The sequence below is a fragment of the Protomyctophum parallelum genome (genome assembly GCF_964188405.1).
Source record: "Protomyctophum parallelum genome assembly, chromosome: 20".
NCBI lineage: Eukaryota > Metazoa > Chordata > Actinopteri > Myctophiformes > Myctophidae > Protomyctophum > Protomyctophum parallelum.
The window spans coordinates 25,959,450-25,978,134 of record NC_139718.1 but is presented as its reverse complement, the minus strand read 5'-3'; the positions used below and the strand labels follow the sequence as shown (position 1 = coordinate 25,978,134).

The 18,685-nt window shown below is 44.1% G+C and overlaps 1 protein-coding gene across 2 annotated transcripts in view; it reads left to right on the top strand.

The window, feature by feature from the left end:
- Positions 1 to 18,685, top strand: part of sptb (spectrin, beta, erythrocytic) — a 61,343-nt gene that overhangs the window by 5,753 nt on the left and 36,905 nt on the right. Inside the window, exons 2-3 of one of the 2 annotated variants that reach the window (XM_083791249.1) lie at positions 111 to 410; positions 17,626 to 17,777. In XM_083791249.1, the coding sequence (XP_083647375.1) occupies positions 248 to 410; positions 17,626 to 17,777 (315 nt within the window). In that variant the 5' untranslated portion in view covers positions 111 to 247. Of the gene's footprint in view, positions 1 to 110; positions 411 to 2,906; positions 3,597 to 17,625; positions 17,778 to 18,685 lie in introns of those variants that run through there. The other variant, XM_083791248.1, reaches the window with a different exon arrangement.

Sequence of the window (18,685 nt, the reverse complement as noted above, 5' to 3'; positions counted from 1 at the left end):
GCGTCCGGAGCATGATGAACTGAACGCCATTTGCTGACAGAGAGGAACATTAATCACACGAACATCGTTAGTCTTAATGACACACCCCCACCTCTCCACCTGTGTTCCAGACTCCCCCCTCCTGTAATATTCCGGCTCCATCGTACCATTTCCCGGCCCATCTTCACTTCGCCTCCTTCCTCCTCCACCTGAGGACGCGCTCGCGGCGCTCCCCACCCCAAACCGAGCTGCCACGCTGGCCACCGCCATGACGACCGCCGCCATGCCGTCCACCACGGACTTTGACAACGTGGAGATCACGCAGCAGTACAGCCGCATCAACACCCGCTTTGACCTGCCCGACGAGGGGCTGGACAACGACAACAGCTCCGCCCGGCTGTTTGAGCGCTCGCGCATCAAGGCCCTCGCAGGTGAGTCACCTACAGTATAGAGGCACTGGTTCCCAAACACTAAGCCGGGGCCCATTTGTGGGCCACGGGCACATTGTTATGGGTCCCCTCAGTTTATTTTTCCTACATTTGGTTTTTAATTATTATTATTTCAAAACAAAAAAAACCTTTCATGAATTAACAACAAAATCCAATGATTCTTTTTCACTAATGTCATGAAGAAATGAAAGAAAAATCTAAGAAATGTCTTTAAGAAGTAAAGGACCCAAACTAGTGAAAATAGCAGATCTATAAGCATAGATCTGCAATTTTTTCACTAGTTTGGGTCCCGGGCGAATATTTAATTTCTGTTTTGGGTCATGGTTTGGGAACCACTGAGGTAGGGGACAGCATTGTGTGCACAGGTCTGAGACGGGTGCGTTTTGAAGACCTGAGGTCGGTTCTACAAATACGTTTTTAAATCAGTAGTTCACAAACCTTTTCGTGCCTATAGGATCTCACACACACTGTACAGTAATTATGTATTTGGCCACGGACCCCCCATCTGAAAATGTTTTGTGCCAGGGACCCCCAAAAGAGAAGATTTGTGTCAGAATTGTGTGACCTTGTACTGTAGATCTTCTATTTTTTAATAGCCAACGCTAAAATCTAAAATGACACAGATGCTTCCCAGTTTCAATGGGTTAACCTCTTTCAACCTGCCGTTGTCATGTCATTATAGGCAAAGACTTTCAAAAGAATGAGAAATTAGGCCATCTATGTACAAGTTCACAACATGTTGTATCACAATGTGTTTGAGCTTTTTGATTGGCTATTTTCACTGTTCGTTGTTCGTTGTATGGCGTATAAGTGGTTAATGTCTGAGTGTGTGTGTGTGTGTGTGTGTGTGTGTGTGTGTGTGTGTGTGTGTGTGTGTGTGTGTGTGTGTGTGTGTGTCAACCTCCGTCTACTCGCTCCCTGTCTCAGAGGCAGGCTGTGGATGCTCTCCAAAATGTTCCTGCCAATGACATCACTGGCAAGCTCTGTCTCTCTTCCTGGAATATTGGAAAGCTAAAATAGTAGCCACTGTTGTTGAATTGTTTTATTTTTTATGTTTGAAATCTAGGCATGTCAATGAATCTTGGTTGACATGTCATCATCAGCAGATCATTGAGTGAAAAAGTGTTTAATCATTATTTTGCACTACATTGTCGTGTGTGGGTCAAAACCTACTACAGACTCAAGATTCAGGCCTTGTGTTGTGTCTTGTGTGTGTGTTTGTGTGTCCCGTGTGCATCTCGTGGTCCCAGACACACCCCCCAGCAGCTGAGCCCTGTCACCCCTTCCGTGCCCTACTACTTTACTGGGATCGCTTGCACATTCTCAGAATGCCGTGTCTGACCGATCTGGACAGCTGCCCTGCCTGCCTCTCATAGGACACATTTCAGGGATTTCTCCCTAAGCTTGTAAGCTGTGACCCACCTGTGAATATAGCAGCAGTTCTGGAACGGAGGTAAATATCACAGAAGGAAGTTTAAGGGAAGGTGAGGGTCATACCATGTATATACATACTGCTCTTAAAGCCACCAACACCGTAAGGGGTCAGATGTCATGGTCCTACGTTGACTATGTCGATATGACACTTCTGGGAGGCCAGATTTGAAGGGTCAGAGCAGTCTCCAGACTCAGTAACTCTCTCTGGATGCCTTCTCCCTCTCTGTCTCTTTAAGTGAGGAGAGTGCTGGCTGTGTGGGTGCTGTTGGTGCTGTTGTATTTGAGTGCTTCTGCACTGATGTTTCGGTAATGCAATCAGAGTTTCCTGTCAGCAGAGGAAAGGAGAGAGGGAGCAAAGAGAAAGACAGAGAGGGAGAGAGACAGAAGGAAAAGGGGGAAGGAGAGAGAGAGAGTGAAGAAGAGAGAGAGTGAAGAAGAGAGAGAGCGCTCTGACACCTAGTCAGGATTTATTGCTTGTGAACTCCCAGGCATCGTCTCACCATGCCTTTGAGGCACAACCATATTAGATGTAAATGGCATTTGCACTGTACACGGCTCCTTGCATGAGCACACAAACACACATTCCTCTGAGGTATTTACTGTATGTACCCCCCCTTTCCCCTGGCAAAGACGTGTGCCTGTTCGATTACTGGCACATTACATCGCTACAGTACTTACTTCTTGAATGTTGTTGACTTTGTCAAGTCACATCTGACTTGCATCGCCACTTCCCAGTGTGGTGACTGACGTCATGTGGGAGTGTTGTTTAGAAGGGGGAGGGAGTCTCCCAGCCCTCGCTGGGAGCACGTGGACCTGTGCAGCCGGGATCATATTGTATGCATGGCTGGGGCGCTGCTGGAGAAACCACTCTGAGCTGAACCGAAGGCTGTCTGAGCCTCGGAGAGCAGCAGCAGCATCGTCGCAGCAGCGGAGGTAGAGAAAATGGAGAGAGAGAGAGAGTGAGGGAAGTGGCAAGGAGGGAGGGAAGGACGAGGAGGGAGCGAGCATGAGGCGCTAAGCGGGAAAGGAGGACACAGTGAGAGGAGAGAGACGAGGAGAGACGTTGAGAGAGCCCAGCTCCTTTCCCAGACACCACAGGCCGTGTGTTGTTGTTGTTGACTGGGGTCAGGATGAGTAGCCCCTGCCTGCTGCGCGCCACCCCCATCAGCCAGCCACGGCTTAGAGAGGTCAAGCTCACCCTGAAAGCCAGCAGCAGGGAGACCGCATCCAACGTCCGTAGCGGGGCGGCGACCAAGAAGGCATCCACCGGCCGCCCCGCGCCCACTGAGAAGGAGGCGGCTCCGGTACGGGTGGGTCTGAGCACCAGCCGGAGCAGGAGCACCCCGCCGGCTCACCGTGGACCCCAGGACCCCAAGAAGACGGCCTTGCACAAGGGGGACGGTGGTTCGCGTAAGCAGCACTCCCCCGAGCCCGAGCATCACCTGGAGAAGAATGGGACACTCCTGCACCTCCCCGAGTCTGGGGGCCCCGCGGGACTCACCCCCACGGTGTGCTCTTCATCCACCACGTCCTCCTCCAGACGGCAGCGACCCTCTCCCTCCTCCGCCTCACACCAACATCCTCACCCTCGTCCTCATCCTCCCCCTGCCACCCCATCTTCCAACTCCTCCTCTTCCTCGGCCAAGAGCATGAAACGGGCACGCTGGCTGAGCTACAGCGCCTCCAACATCTGCTTCAACTCCATCCTGGATGGACGTTTCAGACAGTTGCAAGGTACAAAGTTGGGGGTGGAAGTTCTTGAAGTTTGTGTGTGTGTGTGTGTGTGTGTGTGCGTGTGTGAGTGTGTGCGTGCGTGCGTGCGTTTCCACAAATTAAAGTGATATTTATTTTGCCAATTCCTTTGCTCATAATGCCCCCCCCCCTCCCCTAAGCTGGGAGGAGAAGAGGCAGCGGGGTTGGGCTGTGATGCAACTTTCTTGTGGGAGGTTAGTGTAGTGAGAACCTGTGTGGCCTGTGTGTGTGTGTGTGTGTGTGTGTGTCTGTGTGTGTGTGTGTGTGTGTGTGTGTGTGTGTGTGTGTGCGCGTGTGCGTGCGTGCGTGCGCGTGTATAATTTGGTGTTTATTTATTAATATTTCCGGATCCCACCGCCATGCCCCAATTGTTTGCTGACTTGCCTTTGAATATTTCATGAAGCAAACTCCTAAAAAGGTTGTGCTGTTTCCCCTTCACTGCCATTCATTGTCAGCATGCCATGTGTTACATGCTTTACAAGCTAGAAAATTCCTCATTTCATTACTTATTCTCCATTCTGTGCTTCTTACTTTATTAAAAATGTATGTAGCCTACCAAAAATGGAATCTCTATTCTCTAGCTCTAGAATCTTTTTTTGACAGTTTTTTATTCTTCGATTTTTCGTGTTTGACTCTGTGGACAACATAAACTAAACATCCAAAAAAATCCATCTCCAACAACAACTTCTCACTTTCCGTGTTATTAGGACTTTAGTGGAGTGGTTGTCCATCCATCACTGTGGTTTGTCTGTTGGCTTTCACTACTGCTGTCCAACTCCCCCAATGACAGGAATGCATTAGTGAGCATACAGTAGGAAGATGGAGGAGAGAGCGCCAGAGAAACCCTGTTTCCCCGTGCCTCAGTCTGCTAGATTTCAAGTATTGACCGATTCTTAAGAGTGCAGTGGAAACTGATACGCGGGAAAACTCTGAAAGTGGCTCCCCATGTCTCTCCAAATGATCAAGGACATTGTTAAGTCGCAGACAATACTACTCGAGGATCTGTTCTACCTGGCAGATGCTGAGGTGAAGTCCAGAGCAGCACCTGTAGTTATACACAATGCTAGAAAGAAAGAAAGAAAGAAAGAAAGAAAGAAAGAAAGAAAGAAAGAGCCTGTGAGAGGAGGGGGGATTACAATTTACAATGAGTGGCTGTCTCTTACTGTACTTAAGCCTTTGGCTCATTTCCTGATGTCCATCAGGTATTGACAGTGTTGACTTGGTTTCTGTTGACTCCACACACTACTTAGTACTACTGTATACTGCACATCTCCATTTGATTGAGACCTTAATCTTGCTCTAGAGTAGGGGTCTTCGATGTGTTTCTGGCTAAGGACCCCTTAGAGACATGCAAAGCAGAGACCCCCCACTATTTGCAATTGTGTTGCAGATCAAACTTGTTCATATATTCCATAGATAGCTTCGTAGACTTGTTTGACAGCACCATCCTCTGTGTATTGTAAATTAATATATTTTGTTTGTTTGTCTGTTTACACATATCCTTTGACCTTTGACTCTTGGTCTGCTCTTTTTCCCCTATACACCAAACCTTCGCTGAAAAGAATCCAATCTTGCAACGTGTGGTGAATGTTCCCCCAGAATAGGGATGCTACACTTAAAAAAGTGTTAATTATCACTAAGGATTTTACTGTGTACGGAAGGAAAGCAATTACAACTTTCCATAACCCATCATAACAACGATACATGTTTGCTATCCCTTAAATAATTTTAAGCTGTCTGAGTTAAGTGAGTTGTAAAAACAAATGTAATGAACTCAACCCAAATCTTGGAGGTAACAGTCGCCTCACAGGTAGAAGTTCCTGGGTTCGATTCCCACTGGGGACGCTGTGGGCGCTGGGGGCGTGTTCTCACCTCCGCGTCATCAGTGCGAATACCCGAGGCAGGGTTGGCGAAAGGGCGTTTCTGTGTGGAGTTTGCATGTTCTCCCCGTGTCCCCTAGGGTAGGTACCCTCACAAAAAACATGCAGTAATAAAAAAGTAGTAATCCTGGTCTCTAAACTACCGGTACCTCCCCCTGGCCAGCCGGGGCGCCTGATGGAGGGGAAAGGAACTGGTTGAAATAACGTGTTCCTTCTACGCACTTAGTCCGGCCAGGGAAACTCTCCCCTGTCAGGTGAAAAGAAGCAGCTTGGACTCCTCATGCATAGAAGGAAGCATGAGGTCAGTCCGCTGCCCGCCCAGGTTGGCAGAGGAAGTGTAGCGCCCAGGATTACATTCGATAATTGACACTGGGTGAAAAAATGGGTTGCAAAATCTTGGGATAAAACATTATTTTTAAATAGAAAAAAGGAGGTAACAGTGGTGCGTGACGTGCCATGACTCAGGGATACTGGGGCAGCTGACTATGGGGGGGGGGGGGGGGGAAGGAAAAGGGCAGCCTGTATACAGGAAAAATCCATCAACGTGAATAAGTCATGGGTCTGTCGCTGGAGTCAAAGCGGTGGACGAGAGATCACTAAGTAAAAGCATGTGAAACAGAACAGTGTTTAGTAAGACTTGTACCTACCATAACGCAGGCAGGCACGCTGGGGAGAGAGAAGCCTGGAACAGCCATCACATTTACAGGAATGATTTGAAAGTAAAATAGTTGGCTTCTGTAAAACAAAAATAGAGAGAGAGAGAGTCATTTATTGACAAGGTCAAGGGTCACATCTGTTGGGTATGCAAAAACAACTTGTTTTTGTTTACATCTTATTATAAGCTCCAACAATGTGCCATACAGACTGTAATTGACTGTTGAAATGCATTTTCACTATTATGTTGACAGTATTATTATTATTTTAATTCCTGCTTGCACGTTGTGTGTATATGTTCCTAAAACCCCTATGAAAATTTGGGGTGAGACTGAACAGGAATTATTCACAGGGAAGTCTTTGTCAAGGAGCTCGTGTATTACACTAAAGTGTATTAGACTAAAGTTACTTCGAGTAGAGTAGTGTTGAACTCACCCCCCCCCCCCCCACACACGCACATACATACTCCTGACCTGTTTCCCATCCAATGTTCTCTACTTGACCAAACGACTCTTAAAACACGCACGCATGCACACACGCACGCACACACACACACACACACACACACACACACACACACACACACACACACACACACACACACACACACACACACACACACACACACACACACACACACACACACACACACACACACACACACACGTACGTATACACACAGCGATAAGACCAGTACAAGTGTACTGATCTTATCGGTCTTCTTCCTCAATCCCATAATTCTTCTGTCTTTTGGTTTTCCTCAGTACGTCTCTCTACTCTCCCATAACAGATAGCATCCCAAATATCTCACACCACATTTGTCATGGGTTTCTAACTAGGTCCATGCGTGCAAACACACGCTCTCTGTCACACACCACACAAGTACTGGTTCCACCTTAAGGTGGGTATTGTAATTGTATTATTCTCTTGCCTGCTTTGTGATACCACCTTAAGGTTGGTCGTGTTATGTGTTACCTCTTATTCCCCTTTCCCATACTGCTGACATAATGTGACGCGAGTGTTTCTGAATTGCTGATGCAAAGGCGGCTCTTAATGGAGCTTTTAGCCTCACAGAGCCCGAGGTACATGACTATAGCATGTTTTAACCGCTATTACTATTGCATAGGATGGTTACCTTCATGGCTGTTCTTGCACGTGTTGTTGTTTTGCTTTTGCGAGTAGGGACGAGCATGATTTATTTAATGGACTTTGCAGCTTATGGCTAAGTAAACAGTAAACACAGCTATAAGCTCACTTTGACTGTCTAGGACAGAGGTTTTCAACTGGTGGTCCGTGGACCACTGGTGGTCCGTGAAGGTATTGCATGTGGTCCCTGGCCATGCATTTAGTATGTTTTTTATCGACCACTAGTTGGAAAACGAACTAGTTCATTAAGTGACCTGGTGATGTACGTATGATGACGTCAGTTACTGGGAAGTCGGATGTCAAGAACTTCCACAGAAAGGGAGTTTGAATTTCAAGGTAAAGTGAACCGGATTTGACTGGTTGAGTCTATTATTGTGCCCATATAATCATGCAAGTTAAGAGAACAGAGTAAGGGCAACCAGGCAAAGGAATAGCTCCGGAAGACTAGCATATATTAAATTACTGACTGTTAAGGGCTTGATTTAATTCACCTCAAATTAACAAATTTTATATTGATTTTAATATCCCCTCACTCAACTCAACAGTGGTCCCCAGGTTGATTCTTAGTCAGGGTGGTGGTCCCCAGGTTGATTATTAGTCAGCGTGGTGGTCCCTGGTTCATAATCAGTTGAAAACCCCTGGTCTAGGAGGCCAAGGATGGTATCAGTGGGTACTGAGTTGTTCAGGGGACAGCTAATGATTCTTTACTGTTCTTTATTTTCGATTTACTCCTGGATTGGTCTCTGTAGACTGAATCTAAAAGCATGTGCCTCTATCTCTCTCTCCTTGATCACTTTTCCCCTCTTATGTCTGTGTCTGTCTGCCCCCCCAACCAACTTTACTTCTCTGTTTTATCTTTACCCCCTCTCTCTCTCTCTCTCTCTCTCTCTCTCTCTCTCTCTCTCTCTCTCTCTCTCTCTCTCTCTCTCTCTCGCTCCCTCATTTATCCCTCTGTTTCCTCTGCCCTGCTCTGGTTTGTCTTTGCCTCCTCTGTCTCATTTTCTGTGCATGTTTTCCCTCTCTTTCCTTCTCCTCGTGTTTCTTCTCTCAGGCTGTTCCTTGCACTGGGGTCTAAATCATTTATTACAAGAGTCATTAAGGATGCGGTCCTTTGCACTCATATCTGGGAGTTGGAATAAACATGCTGTAGAGGGGAGATGAGGGGACCACATGCATGCACGCACCCACGCACACACCCACGTCACGCACACGCACGCACGGACACACACACACACACACACACACACACACACACACACACACACACACACACACACACACACACACACACACACACACACACACACACACACACACACACACACACACACACACACACACACACACACACACACACACACACACACACACACATCCCCTTCTTCATGTGTTCCACATCCTAGTCCATGTAATGCTACATAATTTAGTGGATGTATTCCACATACTCTATTCGCTCTATTTTCCCAAACTCCCCATTGCTTCCTGCATCTTGTTTAATTGAGTTATTGCCATGTTAATACATTAGATTGCTTGTTGCCTCGGCTCCAACCTGAAGGCAGTGGCTGGAACTCCCCTGGAAGTGGATAACATGTTGTACATGCTATCCACTATCCTGGTCAGCCTGTACCTGACCAGGCTGACTGCATTCTCAGTCAGCCTGGTCAGGTACAGATGGTACATGATTTATTTTTTTACTTTTTGTCCTGTCATTGCCAACCCCTACTGTTTGGTCTGGGGAGGGTGTAGACAAGCATGTCTTCTACGTTATACATGGAGTCACCAGCTGCTTCTTTTTATCTGACAGTGAGGAGTTTCACCCAAAGGGCATATTGTGTGCGGACTGCGGAGGAACATGCTATCCCTCCCAATTGTGCTCTCTACTGAACCGTGCCTGACCACTGACCAGACTATAGGAGAAGGCAGTGTCGAGACAGAAATCACTCACCCTTGGCCAGAATTACGTTATCAATGTTACAAATATTCCGTTTTCTAAGAATGTACCTGCGCTGTTGGTCCTTCTTTAAAATAGCATCAGCACATTTGTCCCAGCATACTGTAGTTTGTGATCTATAATAAGACCGAACTATTTATACTCTCTGCCACCACCTCATACTCCTCTCCTCTGATAATAGACAGTGGGGGTTGGAGCATTCTGTCTAAAATATAAAATATTATATATATATTATACTCCTCTCCTCTGATAATAGACAGTGGGGGTTGGAGCATTCTGTCTAAAATATAAAATATTATATATATATATATATATATATATATTATACTCCTCTCCTCTGATAATAGACATAAAATATGTGTTTTTCTCTTTGATGTATTCAGATACAAATCTGAGGCCTCAAACCAGTCGATGATGTCATTTAGAACTGGACCCTGTTTGACAATGTCCTTGGTATCTTCTATGACAATAGTTTGTGTATAAAATATAACAAAGGTGACAGCACACTGCCCTAGTGTGCCCTAGTGTGCCCATACGGAAATACAAGGTTTTTGAGTCCAGCTCAAATGTGTGTCAATGCTGAGGGATGTGTTGGTGTGCAATCAACTATAAGCAAGTTGGTATTGTTCCACAAGGAAAACCACCCCACCGCTGTCCTAGTTTCTTATAATGTCACCCCCAAGTCTTCTCTTGGCCAGCTTTCATCTGAAATATGACATTTGTATATGGGGCAGTGCTTTAAGCCAAAACTTTCACTTTTGACTTAAACCGTTTTTGTCATAGAGGATAGCTTCACAGGTTTCCTTATCAGTGTGTTATTGCGACCGAAGGTCGCGTTTACTATGAAAACCTGAATCTCCTGTCCGTTACCACGTCTCTATATATGGTATTGCTTCTTGTGACATAGATCTCCATATATGGTTGTCAGTCCATCAACCATAATAAAGAACACTGGATCATCACCTAGATCTGTATGGAGCCGGCCAGCAACTCTACATCTGACCTCAACCTCTGACATTCCATATGTTCCATATGGAATGTGTACAGGGTTTGATGAGGTCAGATCAACATATGGAATGTAAGAACAGGTCAGCTCCATATATGGAGATCTAAGGGTGCCAGCGGGGGCAGTGTCTTGAGTGTACAGGGTTTAATGAGAGCTCAGGTAGGGCCGGGCCTTAATTTTCGGGCCTGTTGAGAACTCTAGTTTTTGCCAGCTGCCGGGCGCGGCTGCACTAATAACTTTGAGGGCAGGCCTGTCTAGAGTTTAAAGTCAAAGTCAGTCAAAAGGGAGACATCGAAGAGGAACGGGTGGGGAGTGTCACGGCCAGCCCGTGCCCTATAGACACAATGGTTAAAAGAGTTTAAAATGTTTATTTGTATTTATTGATACTGAAGTTGCATTGGTACTGTATGTTTGTCACCTGTCTCTCCTCTGCAGTACTGGCACTCCTCTCTAGATTGGAGGGTGCCAAGTACTGTAGAGGAGGAGGGGTGTTTGTTCCTGTCTGTATTATGTTTGGTCTTTATGTTAGGCCCTTTGAATGAATTGGCCTTTGAAATATGTTTGAGTGTATATTCCTCTAAAGTATAGTAGTGTGGAAGATTACTCGTAGGCCTTAGTTGGCCGTGTGGTTGAGTCAATTGCTGATTAGGGGATGGTTTGCCCCACCTGTATAAAAGCAGGATTGCTGCAGGTGGAGGCAGTTCAGTATTACCTGAGGCTAGGAGAGACATCAGGGAGAGCTGCAAGCCAGGACCTCATCGAAGGTTAACTAGCCTGTAACAGTTTCTAAAGATCTGTTGTGTTTTCTTAAAGTTTAGCCAGCAGGTGTATTTTGTTTCCTATTTTTGGAATGTTATTTTGGCCAGTATTTATTACTTTTTGTATTGTCACTGCACTTTGGAGGTAAATAATATGCCTGAAACATACTTGTGGACCTGTCTACTCCCTGGAACCTCCGGCCAATGCCCAGCATTATCACAGGGAGGATCAACATATGGAATGTCAGAACAGGTCAGCTCCATATATGGAGATCTATGGGTTTGAGGTTTTAGGTCAGATGTAGAGTTGCTGGCTGGCTCCATATATGCAGATCTAGGTGATGATCCAGTCTTCTCCTATCCAGGGTTTGATGAGGTCAGTCTCGTGATCTTCATATAGGGAGGCGTAATGTCACAAGGCGTGACCATATATGGAGGCATGATGTCATGAGGTGTGACCATATATGGAGGCGTGACCGACCGACCGACTGATGGGAGATGCAGGTTTTCATAGCAAACGGCGACCTACGGTCATAATAATACATGTAATAATAATAATTATTAGTGTGGTCACTTACTCACTTGTTGCCCAAAAGACAAACGGACTATAATTATATTGTCACACTTTTTTTATTGTTCTTCTTCCGGAGTAACCTACCTAACTTCCGCTGTGATTGGCCTAACCTAAATTGCATAACCTTTGTAGTAGCTAATTGGCTGTTTTTGGTTACGTAACCAATCTATGTTCTACAATCGTTTATAAAGACATAAATCATCATACCTGCCGAAGACCCATAGGGGGTCACATACCCTGAAGAAGGCAGTTGCATCTGCCAAACGTTGGTTCCTACTCTGCATCCTAATAAATAATCGGCACTTTGGCTATCAGTGTGTGCGGCCACTCTTTTGTCTTTTTAAGACTTATCTTTTTAGAAGACCCATAGGCGGTCGAAACGTTGTCATCCTGTCATACTGAAGTCTAGAGTTCTCAACAGGCCCGAAAATTAAGGCCCTGCCCTACCTGGGCCCTAACTGGTCTGGCCTTACTAATTAGCACACATCTTACGCCCTCCTGGCCCGAAAACATATTGTGTCAGTCTCATGCAACCAGTGTGGTTGCCACGACGTGAGTCACACTTGCAAATGAATCAAGTTGGTACAACAGAACACATGCATCTCCATATGTGGAGCTAACTATCATCACCTGGATCTCCATACATATGAAAATCACAACACTGACCTCATCAAACCCTGGATAGCCATATATGGAGAAGACTGGATCATCACCTAGATCTGCATATGGAGCCGGCCAGCAACTCTACATATGACCTCACGGACACCAGATTAATATTTTAACTCCTGCTTCTTAACTGAAGCAGTATTAACCATATTAAGAAGCTCTGTTGTTTCAGCCCTCAGTGCGTCTTATTGGTTGTTATTACTACTACTAATCTACTATATAATTGTTTATTCTAATAATGGGAGTAAAACACCCTCAAAACCCACATTTTTAGACTGTTTATTGTGCTTTTTGTTAAACATGTTTTTATCCCTGCCAGGCGAGAACAGGCAAAGCTGAAGGATTTCTTATTTTTTTCACTCCTGTGGGTCTGTCTGTCCCTCCGTCCATCTTTCAGCTAATTACCTGTATAATCTAGGGCACTGTGGATTCAAACATGGATTTCATACCCTTTGGCTGCAATTGCCTTCACAAAGTTATGGGCCAATTCCAATTGTGTTCGTGTAGATGCTTGACAAAGCCACAGTGGATGGAGGGTTTTCTTTTTTGTTGCTTTTATTATACCACTTTTATTTATTTTCATTCAGAGAGTTGTTTCTTTAGTTTATGTAAAGCATCTTTGAGTACCAAGAATAGCGATCTCCAAAGTCTGATGTATCATTATTATTATAAATGGGAGTGTATTAGCATTACATTGCTTGACCCTGCGCCTAACCGTTTTACAGAAAACGATAATTTATCTGCTCAGCATCAATATTAGTCTCTTTATTTATAAATATTAGTACATTTAATCAATCCCCATGCCCACCCACCCACACAGCAACTGCTACCGCATCACATCACCCACCCCCAGAACAGAGAACAGTGGGTCATATGCACATATGGTACAGCGGCAGTCAGTTTTTATTAGGTGTCAGTAGGTGTCACATCTGCCTGCGTTTTAATGTCGGTCTGGCCAAATGGTGCTGTTCACTCTCTTTGGACCTTTGTACGTTTTCATACCAAATTTGCACTACAGGTGCCGAGATATTTACATATGTACACATACACAGTTATTATGTTTTCTAAGCATAATTACAACAGAGCTTTATCAGCCATATCGGGGGTACAGTAGTAAAGTAGAGATGTAAAATGAACGCTAATCTGTGCTATGGGAATATTCATTGGTAATATTGATGATAATAAGTGTGCTGATATGCAGGGATGGAAAGTCGTAGTGTAATGTCGTAGAAATACTGTTACATAACATAGATAGTACTCGAGTAGAAGTAAGGTTACCTGTGTGTAGTTCTTTTGAAGACCGAGTAACAGATACTTGTTACAAGGATCAATGTGGCATTCTGACTGTAGCTTTGTTTATAAGAAAGCTTATTCAAAGACTGACCTATGAGGGAAAATAGGTTCAACGCAAACCTCAATGGAATCTCCATCTGATTGAGCCGCATAACTGGAGGCTACTCTGTAATCCATACCTTTCCAAAAGTAGTGGGATGCAATACTTCATCAGAAGTCTACTCAAGTGAAAGTAGAATTAGATTTATAATGTTTAAAAAAAAAACGAAATGAATAAGCTGCTCAATTACACTAACGAGAGCACAATTAATTATTGTGTTACTTTCCAACCCTGCTGATACGTACAGTATGTTCTGCAGTGTTCTATTGCATTAGAGTGAGTATGAAATGTCCTTTCATGTCCTTGCTACAATCATGGCAGTTGTAATTCTATATAATTATGCGTGTCAACTTTGTTGGCTAATTGTTGTTGCAAATTGTTGCAAATCATGTCCTACTAATGTGGTTAATTATACTGGTTACTATTATTATAGTTAGGGGGCCTCATATAAGCCTGTTTGCTTTTTGCCTCCTCTTGGGACTTTTCCCTCCTTTATTATTACTTGCGCAAGAGCGCGCAAGTAATAATTTCGCCCAGTCTCTTTCACCGTGACAGCCAACCCGCCATTTGATGTGTATGCAAAAAAACATCAAATTGTGCCTAATCTGCTGGGACCAGAGTACGTGGTGTGTGTATATGTATGACTAGCTCTCAATGATGACGTAAGAAATATGGTCATTTGTGTAATCTGGTCCCAGCAAACCAGGCACAGATTTGCTGTTTTTCTTGCATAAGCATAAAATGGCGGGTTGGCTGTCACGTTTTTTGGCGCAAAGTAACCACAGTATACCGCTAATCAACTTACAACTACATACTCTATATAGTATATGTATACGTATGTCTTACGTCATCATTTAGAGCTAGTCATACGTATACTATATAAATAACCAGTAAAAATAAAATAGCAAATTGTGCCTGATCTGCTGGGACCAGAGTACGTGGTGTGTATTTGTATGACTAGCTCTCAATGATGATGTAAGAAATATGGTCATTTGTGTAATCTGGTCCCAGCAAACCAGGCACAGATTTGCTGTTTTTCTTGCATACGCATAAAATGGCGGGTTGGCTGTCACGGTTATTGGCGCAAAGTAACCACAGTATACCGCTAATCAACTTACAACTACATACTCTATATAGTATATTATGTATACGTATGTCTTACGTCATCATTGAGAGCTAGTCATACGTATACTATATACATAATCAGTAAAAATAAAATAGCAAATTGTGCTTGATCTGCTGGGACCAGAGTACGTGGTGTGTATTTGTATGACTAGCTCTCAATGATGACGTAAGAAATATGGTCATTTGTGTAATCTGGTCCCAGCAAACCAGGCACAGATTTGCTGTTTTTCTTGCATAAGAATAAAATGGCGGGTTGGCTCAACTTGGCTGTCACGGTTTTTGGCGCAAAGTAACCACAGTATACCGCTAATCAACTTACAACTACATACTCTATATAGTATATGTATATGTATACGTATGTCTTTTTTTTTTTAAGTACATTTTATTCAAAGAGTTAGATCATGTGCAGTTTTCACAGAAAGAGAATACGACTCTTCGTTTTTTTTACATTTTCTCCCACAACTCCCTTCCCAGTCCTCCCCACCCACCCACCATCTTTCCCCACGAGGCCAGACATACAAACAACATACAAACACAAGTATATAAAAAAACAAACAATAATTTGAGTACAAAGCAATACACACAACATACAGTATATACAGGTATAAAACCAATGGGTAGATAAGATACTAAGAGACAAAGAAAGGGATCACATGGTTATGGTTAATAAACAACTTCAATGGGGGGTAAGATTAACAATAATACAAACAGGTAAATAAAACAAAGTAATATTAAATAAAAATAATTATATATATATATATATAAAAGAAAAAAAAAGAAAAAAGAAAAAAAAACTATATATATATATACATATAAAGAGATAAAGCGCTTAATTGGCTCATTTCTCGACTCTCATGTGTAATGATTTCCGACATATTATGCTATATATATTGCACCAGGTAGAGATCCGCACACCAACACCATGTGTCTTCAGTCAGGTGAAAGTGATTCTAAACTGCTTACATACGATATTAAAGGTTGCCAATGGTTGTAAAATTTGTCAGAGGACCCTCGAATTGTGAATTTGATCTTTTCAAGTTTCAGAAAGGACATAACATCAATCAACCATGATTTAGCCGAGGGAGGGGACTCAGCCTTCCACTGTAAAAGTATCCTCCTGCGGGCGATTAATGAGGCGAAGGCAATAACATTAAGTTGCTTTCTGGGTAAAACTACATCCTCCTCCGGGATTCCAAAAATTGCAATTTGGGGGAAAGGCAAAATGGTTGTCTCCAGCACTTCAGAAATTATGTCAAAGAAAGATTTCCAGAATGGGATCAATTTGGGGCAAGACCAGAACATGTGGGACAGATTCCCTGGTGATTGTGAACATCTATCGCAACTATCCGTCATGCCCGGATATATTTTAGATAACCTTGCTTTACTGTAATGAGTTCTGTGGAGAACTTTAAACTGAATGAGGCTAAGCCTAGCACAGGAAGAGGAAGAATTAACCCTCTCCGTTGCCTGCTCCTGTATACGTATGTCTTACGTCATTATTTAGAGCTAGTCATACGTATACTATATACATAATCAGTAAAATAAAATAGCAAATTGTGCCTGATCTGCTGGGACCAGAGTACGTGGTGTGTATATGTATGACTAGCTCTCAATGATGACGTAAGACATATGGTCATTTATGTGATCTGGTCCCAGCAAACCAGGCACAGATTTGCTGTTTTATTGGCATACGCATAAATGGCGGGTTGCTGTCGTGGTTTTTGGCGCAAAGTAACCACAGTATACCGCTAATGAACTTACAACTACATACTCTATATAGTATATGTATATGTATACGTATGTCTTACGCCATCATTTAGAGCTAGTCATACGTATACTATATACATAATCACTAAAATAAACTAGCAAATTGTGCCTGATCTGCTGGGACCAGAGTACGTGGTGTGTATATGTATGACTAGCTCTAAATGATGACGTAAGACATATGGTCATTTATGTGATCTGGTCCCAGCAAACCAGGCACAGATTTGCTGTTGTATTGGCATACGCATAAAATGGCGGGTTGCTGTCGCGGTTTTTGGCGCAAAGCAACCACAGTATACCGCTAATCAACTTACAACTACATACTCTATATAGTATATGTATATGTATACGTATGTCTTACGTCATCATTTAGAGATAGTCATACGTATACTATATACATAATCACTATACATTAATATCACTATAATCCAAGATGAAATAAATTTAAAACAATTGACAATTTACAATAAATAATAAAATAACTATACTGTATAATATATTTTACATCAGTTTATATACCTTTTTTTTCCTCACATATCAATGATTTATTTTTCTTTGAAAACCTAAAAAGGAAACCTAAAAATCTAGAATATATCTACATCGATAAAACTGTATTTCTTATATAGATAGAAACTTGAACCATACTTAATAATACTAGGTGTTTATATGCATAAAGTAGGTAGGTAGCAAATAGTTACACCTAATAATTTTACATTTCAAACGTTCCTTCGCAGATATACTGAGATTTGACAGTTTACAGCGGTCGAAAGTACTTGCGCGCTCTGCTTGCGCACTAGTTGGCCATTTATGGCCTACTAGTGTGCAACAAGCAGGTATGCACTCGACAGAGTGCAGTTCTAGTTTTGTGTACTGTTTTTGTATTGTTTTAAAAATGTGAGGAAAATTAAATGTATGTGCAGTATACATTGCAAATTTGTTTCCATTGTCATCTGCCTCTCAGCAAAATCTTTGTTTAATTTTATTTTGTTGCTATTCTCTATTGGTTAATTTAGCTAAATTGCGATGAGCATTAGAGAAAGATATTAGTGTTAGGAGATCATGTTTTTCATTTCTATTATTCTTAACCTCATCAGATGAGCGTGAGGCTGTCCAGAAAAAGACCTTCACCAAGTGGGTCAACTCCATCCTGTCTCGGGTCGGCTGTCGGATCTCTGACCTCTATCTGGATCTCAGAGATGGACGCATGCTCATCAAACTACTGGAGGTTCTCTCTGGGGAACGACTGGTACGATGCTGCTGTTAGACCAGACAATCTGAAAAACGAACGTGATACACAGTGGCAAGAGTCAATTTAAATTCAGTGTGCTTATGAAGGCTGGATACTAGCCGAAACGTCTGCCTCATCTGCTATGTAGAAAATAAAAAATATTTAAATTGACTCTTGCCACTTTGTGTGATCCATCACCTCCATTTTTATGTTGATGATTTATGATGTTATTTTGAGTGGGTAACGCACCAGAAGTCAGAGCACGGTGGTCACAAGAAGAGACCAGACTAGCTGGAACACAGTCCTGTCTAATGTGTGCTTACTGTACATGTGTGTGTGTGTGTGTGTGTGTGTGTGTGTGTGTGTGTGTGTGTGTGTGTGTGTGTGTGTGTGTGTGTGTGTGTGTGTGTGTGTGTGTGTGTGTGTGTGTGTGTGTGTGTGTGTGTGTGTGTGTGCGTGCGTGCGTGCGTGCGTGCGTGCGTGCGTGCGTGCGTGCGTGCGTGCGTGCGTGCGTGCGTGCGTGCGTGCGTGCGTGCGTGCGTGCGTGCGTGCGTGCGTGCGTGCGTGCGTGCGTGCGTGCGTGCGTGCGTGCGTGCGTGCGTGCGTGCGTGCGTGCGTGCGTGCGTGCGTGCGTGCGTGCGTGCGTGCGTGCGTGCGTGCGTGCGTGCGTGCGTGCGTGCGTGCGTGCGTGCGTGCGTGCGTGCGTGCGTGCGTGCGTGCGTGCGTGCGTGCGTGCGTGCGTGCGTGCGTGCGTGCGTGCGTGCGTGCGTGCGTGCGTGCGTGCGTGCGTGCGTGCGTGCGTGCGTGCGTGCGTGCGTGCGTGCGTGCGTGCGTGCGTGCGTGCGTGCGTGCGTGCGTGCGTGCGTGCGTGCGTGCGTGCGTGCGTGCGTGCGTGCGTGCGTGCGTGCGTGCGTGCGTGCGTGCGT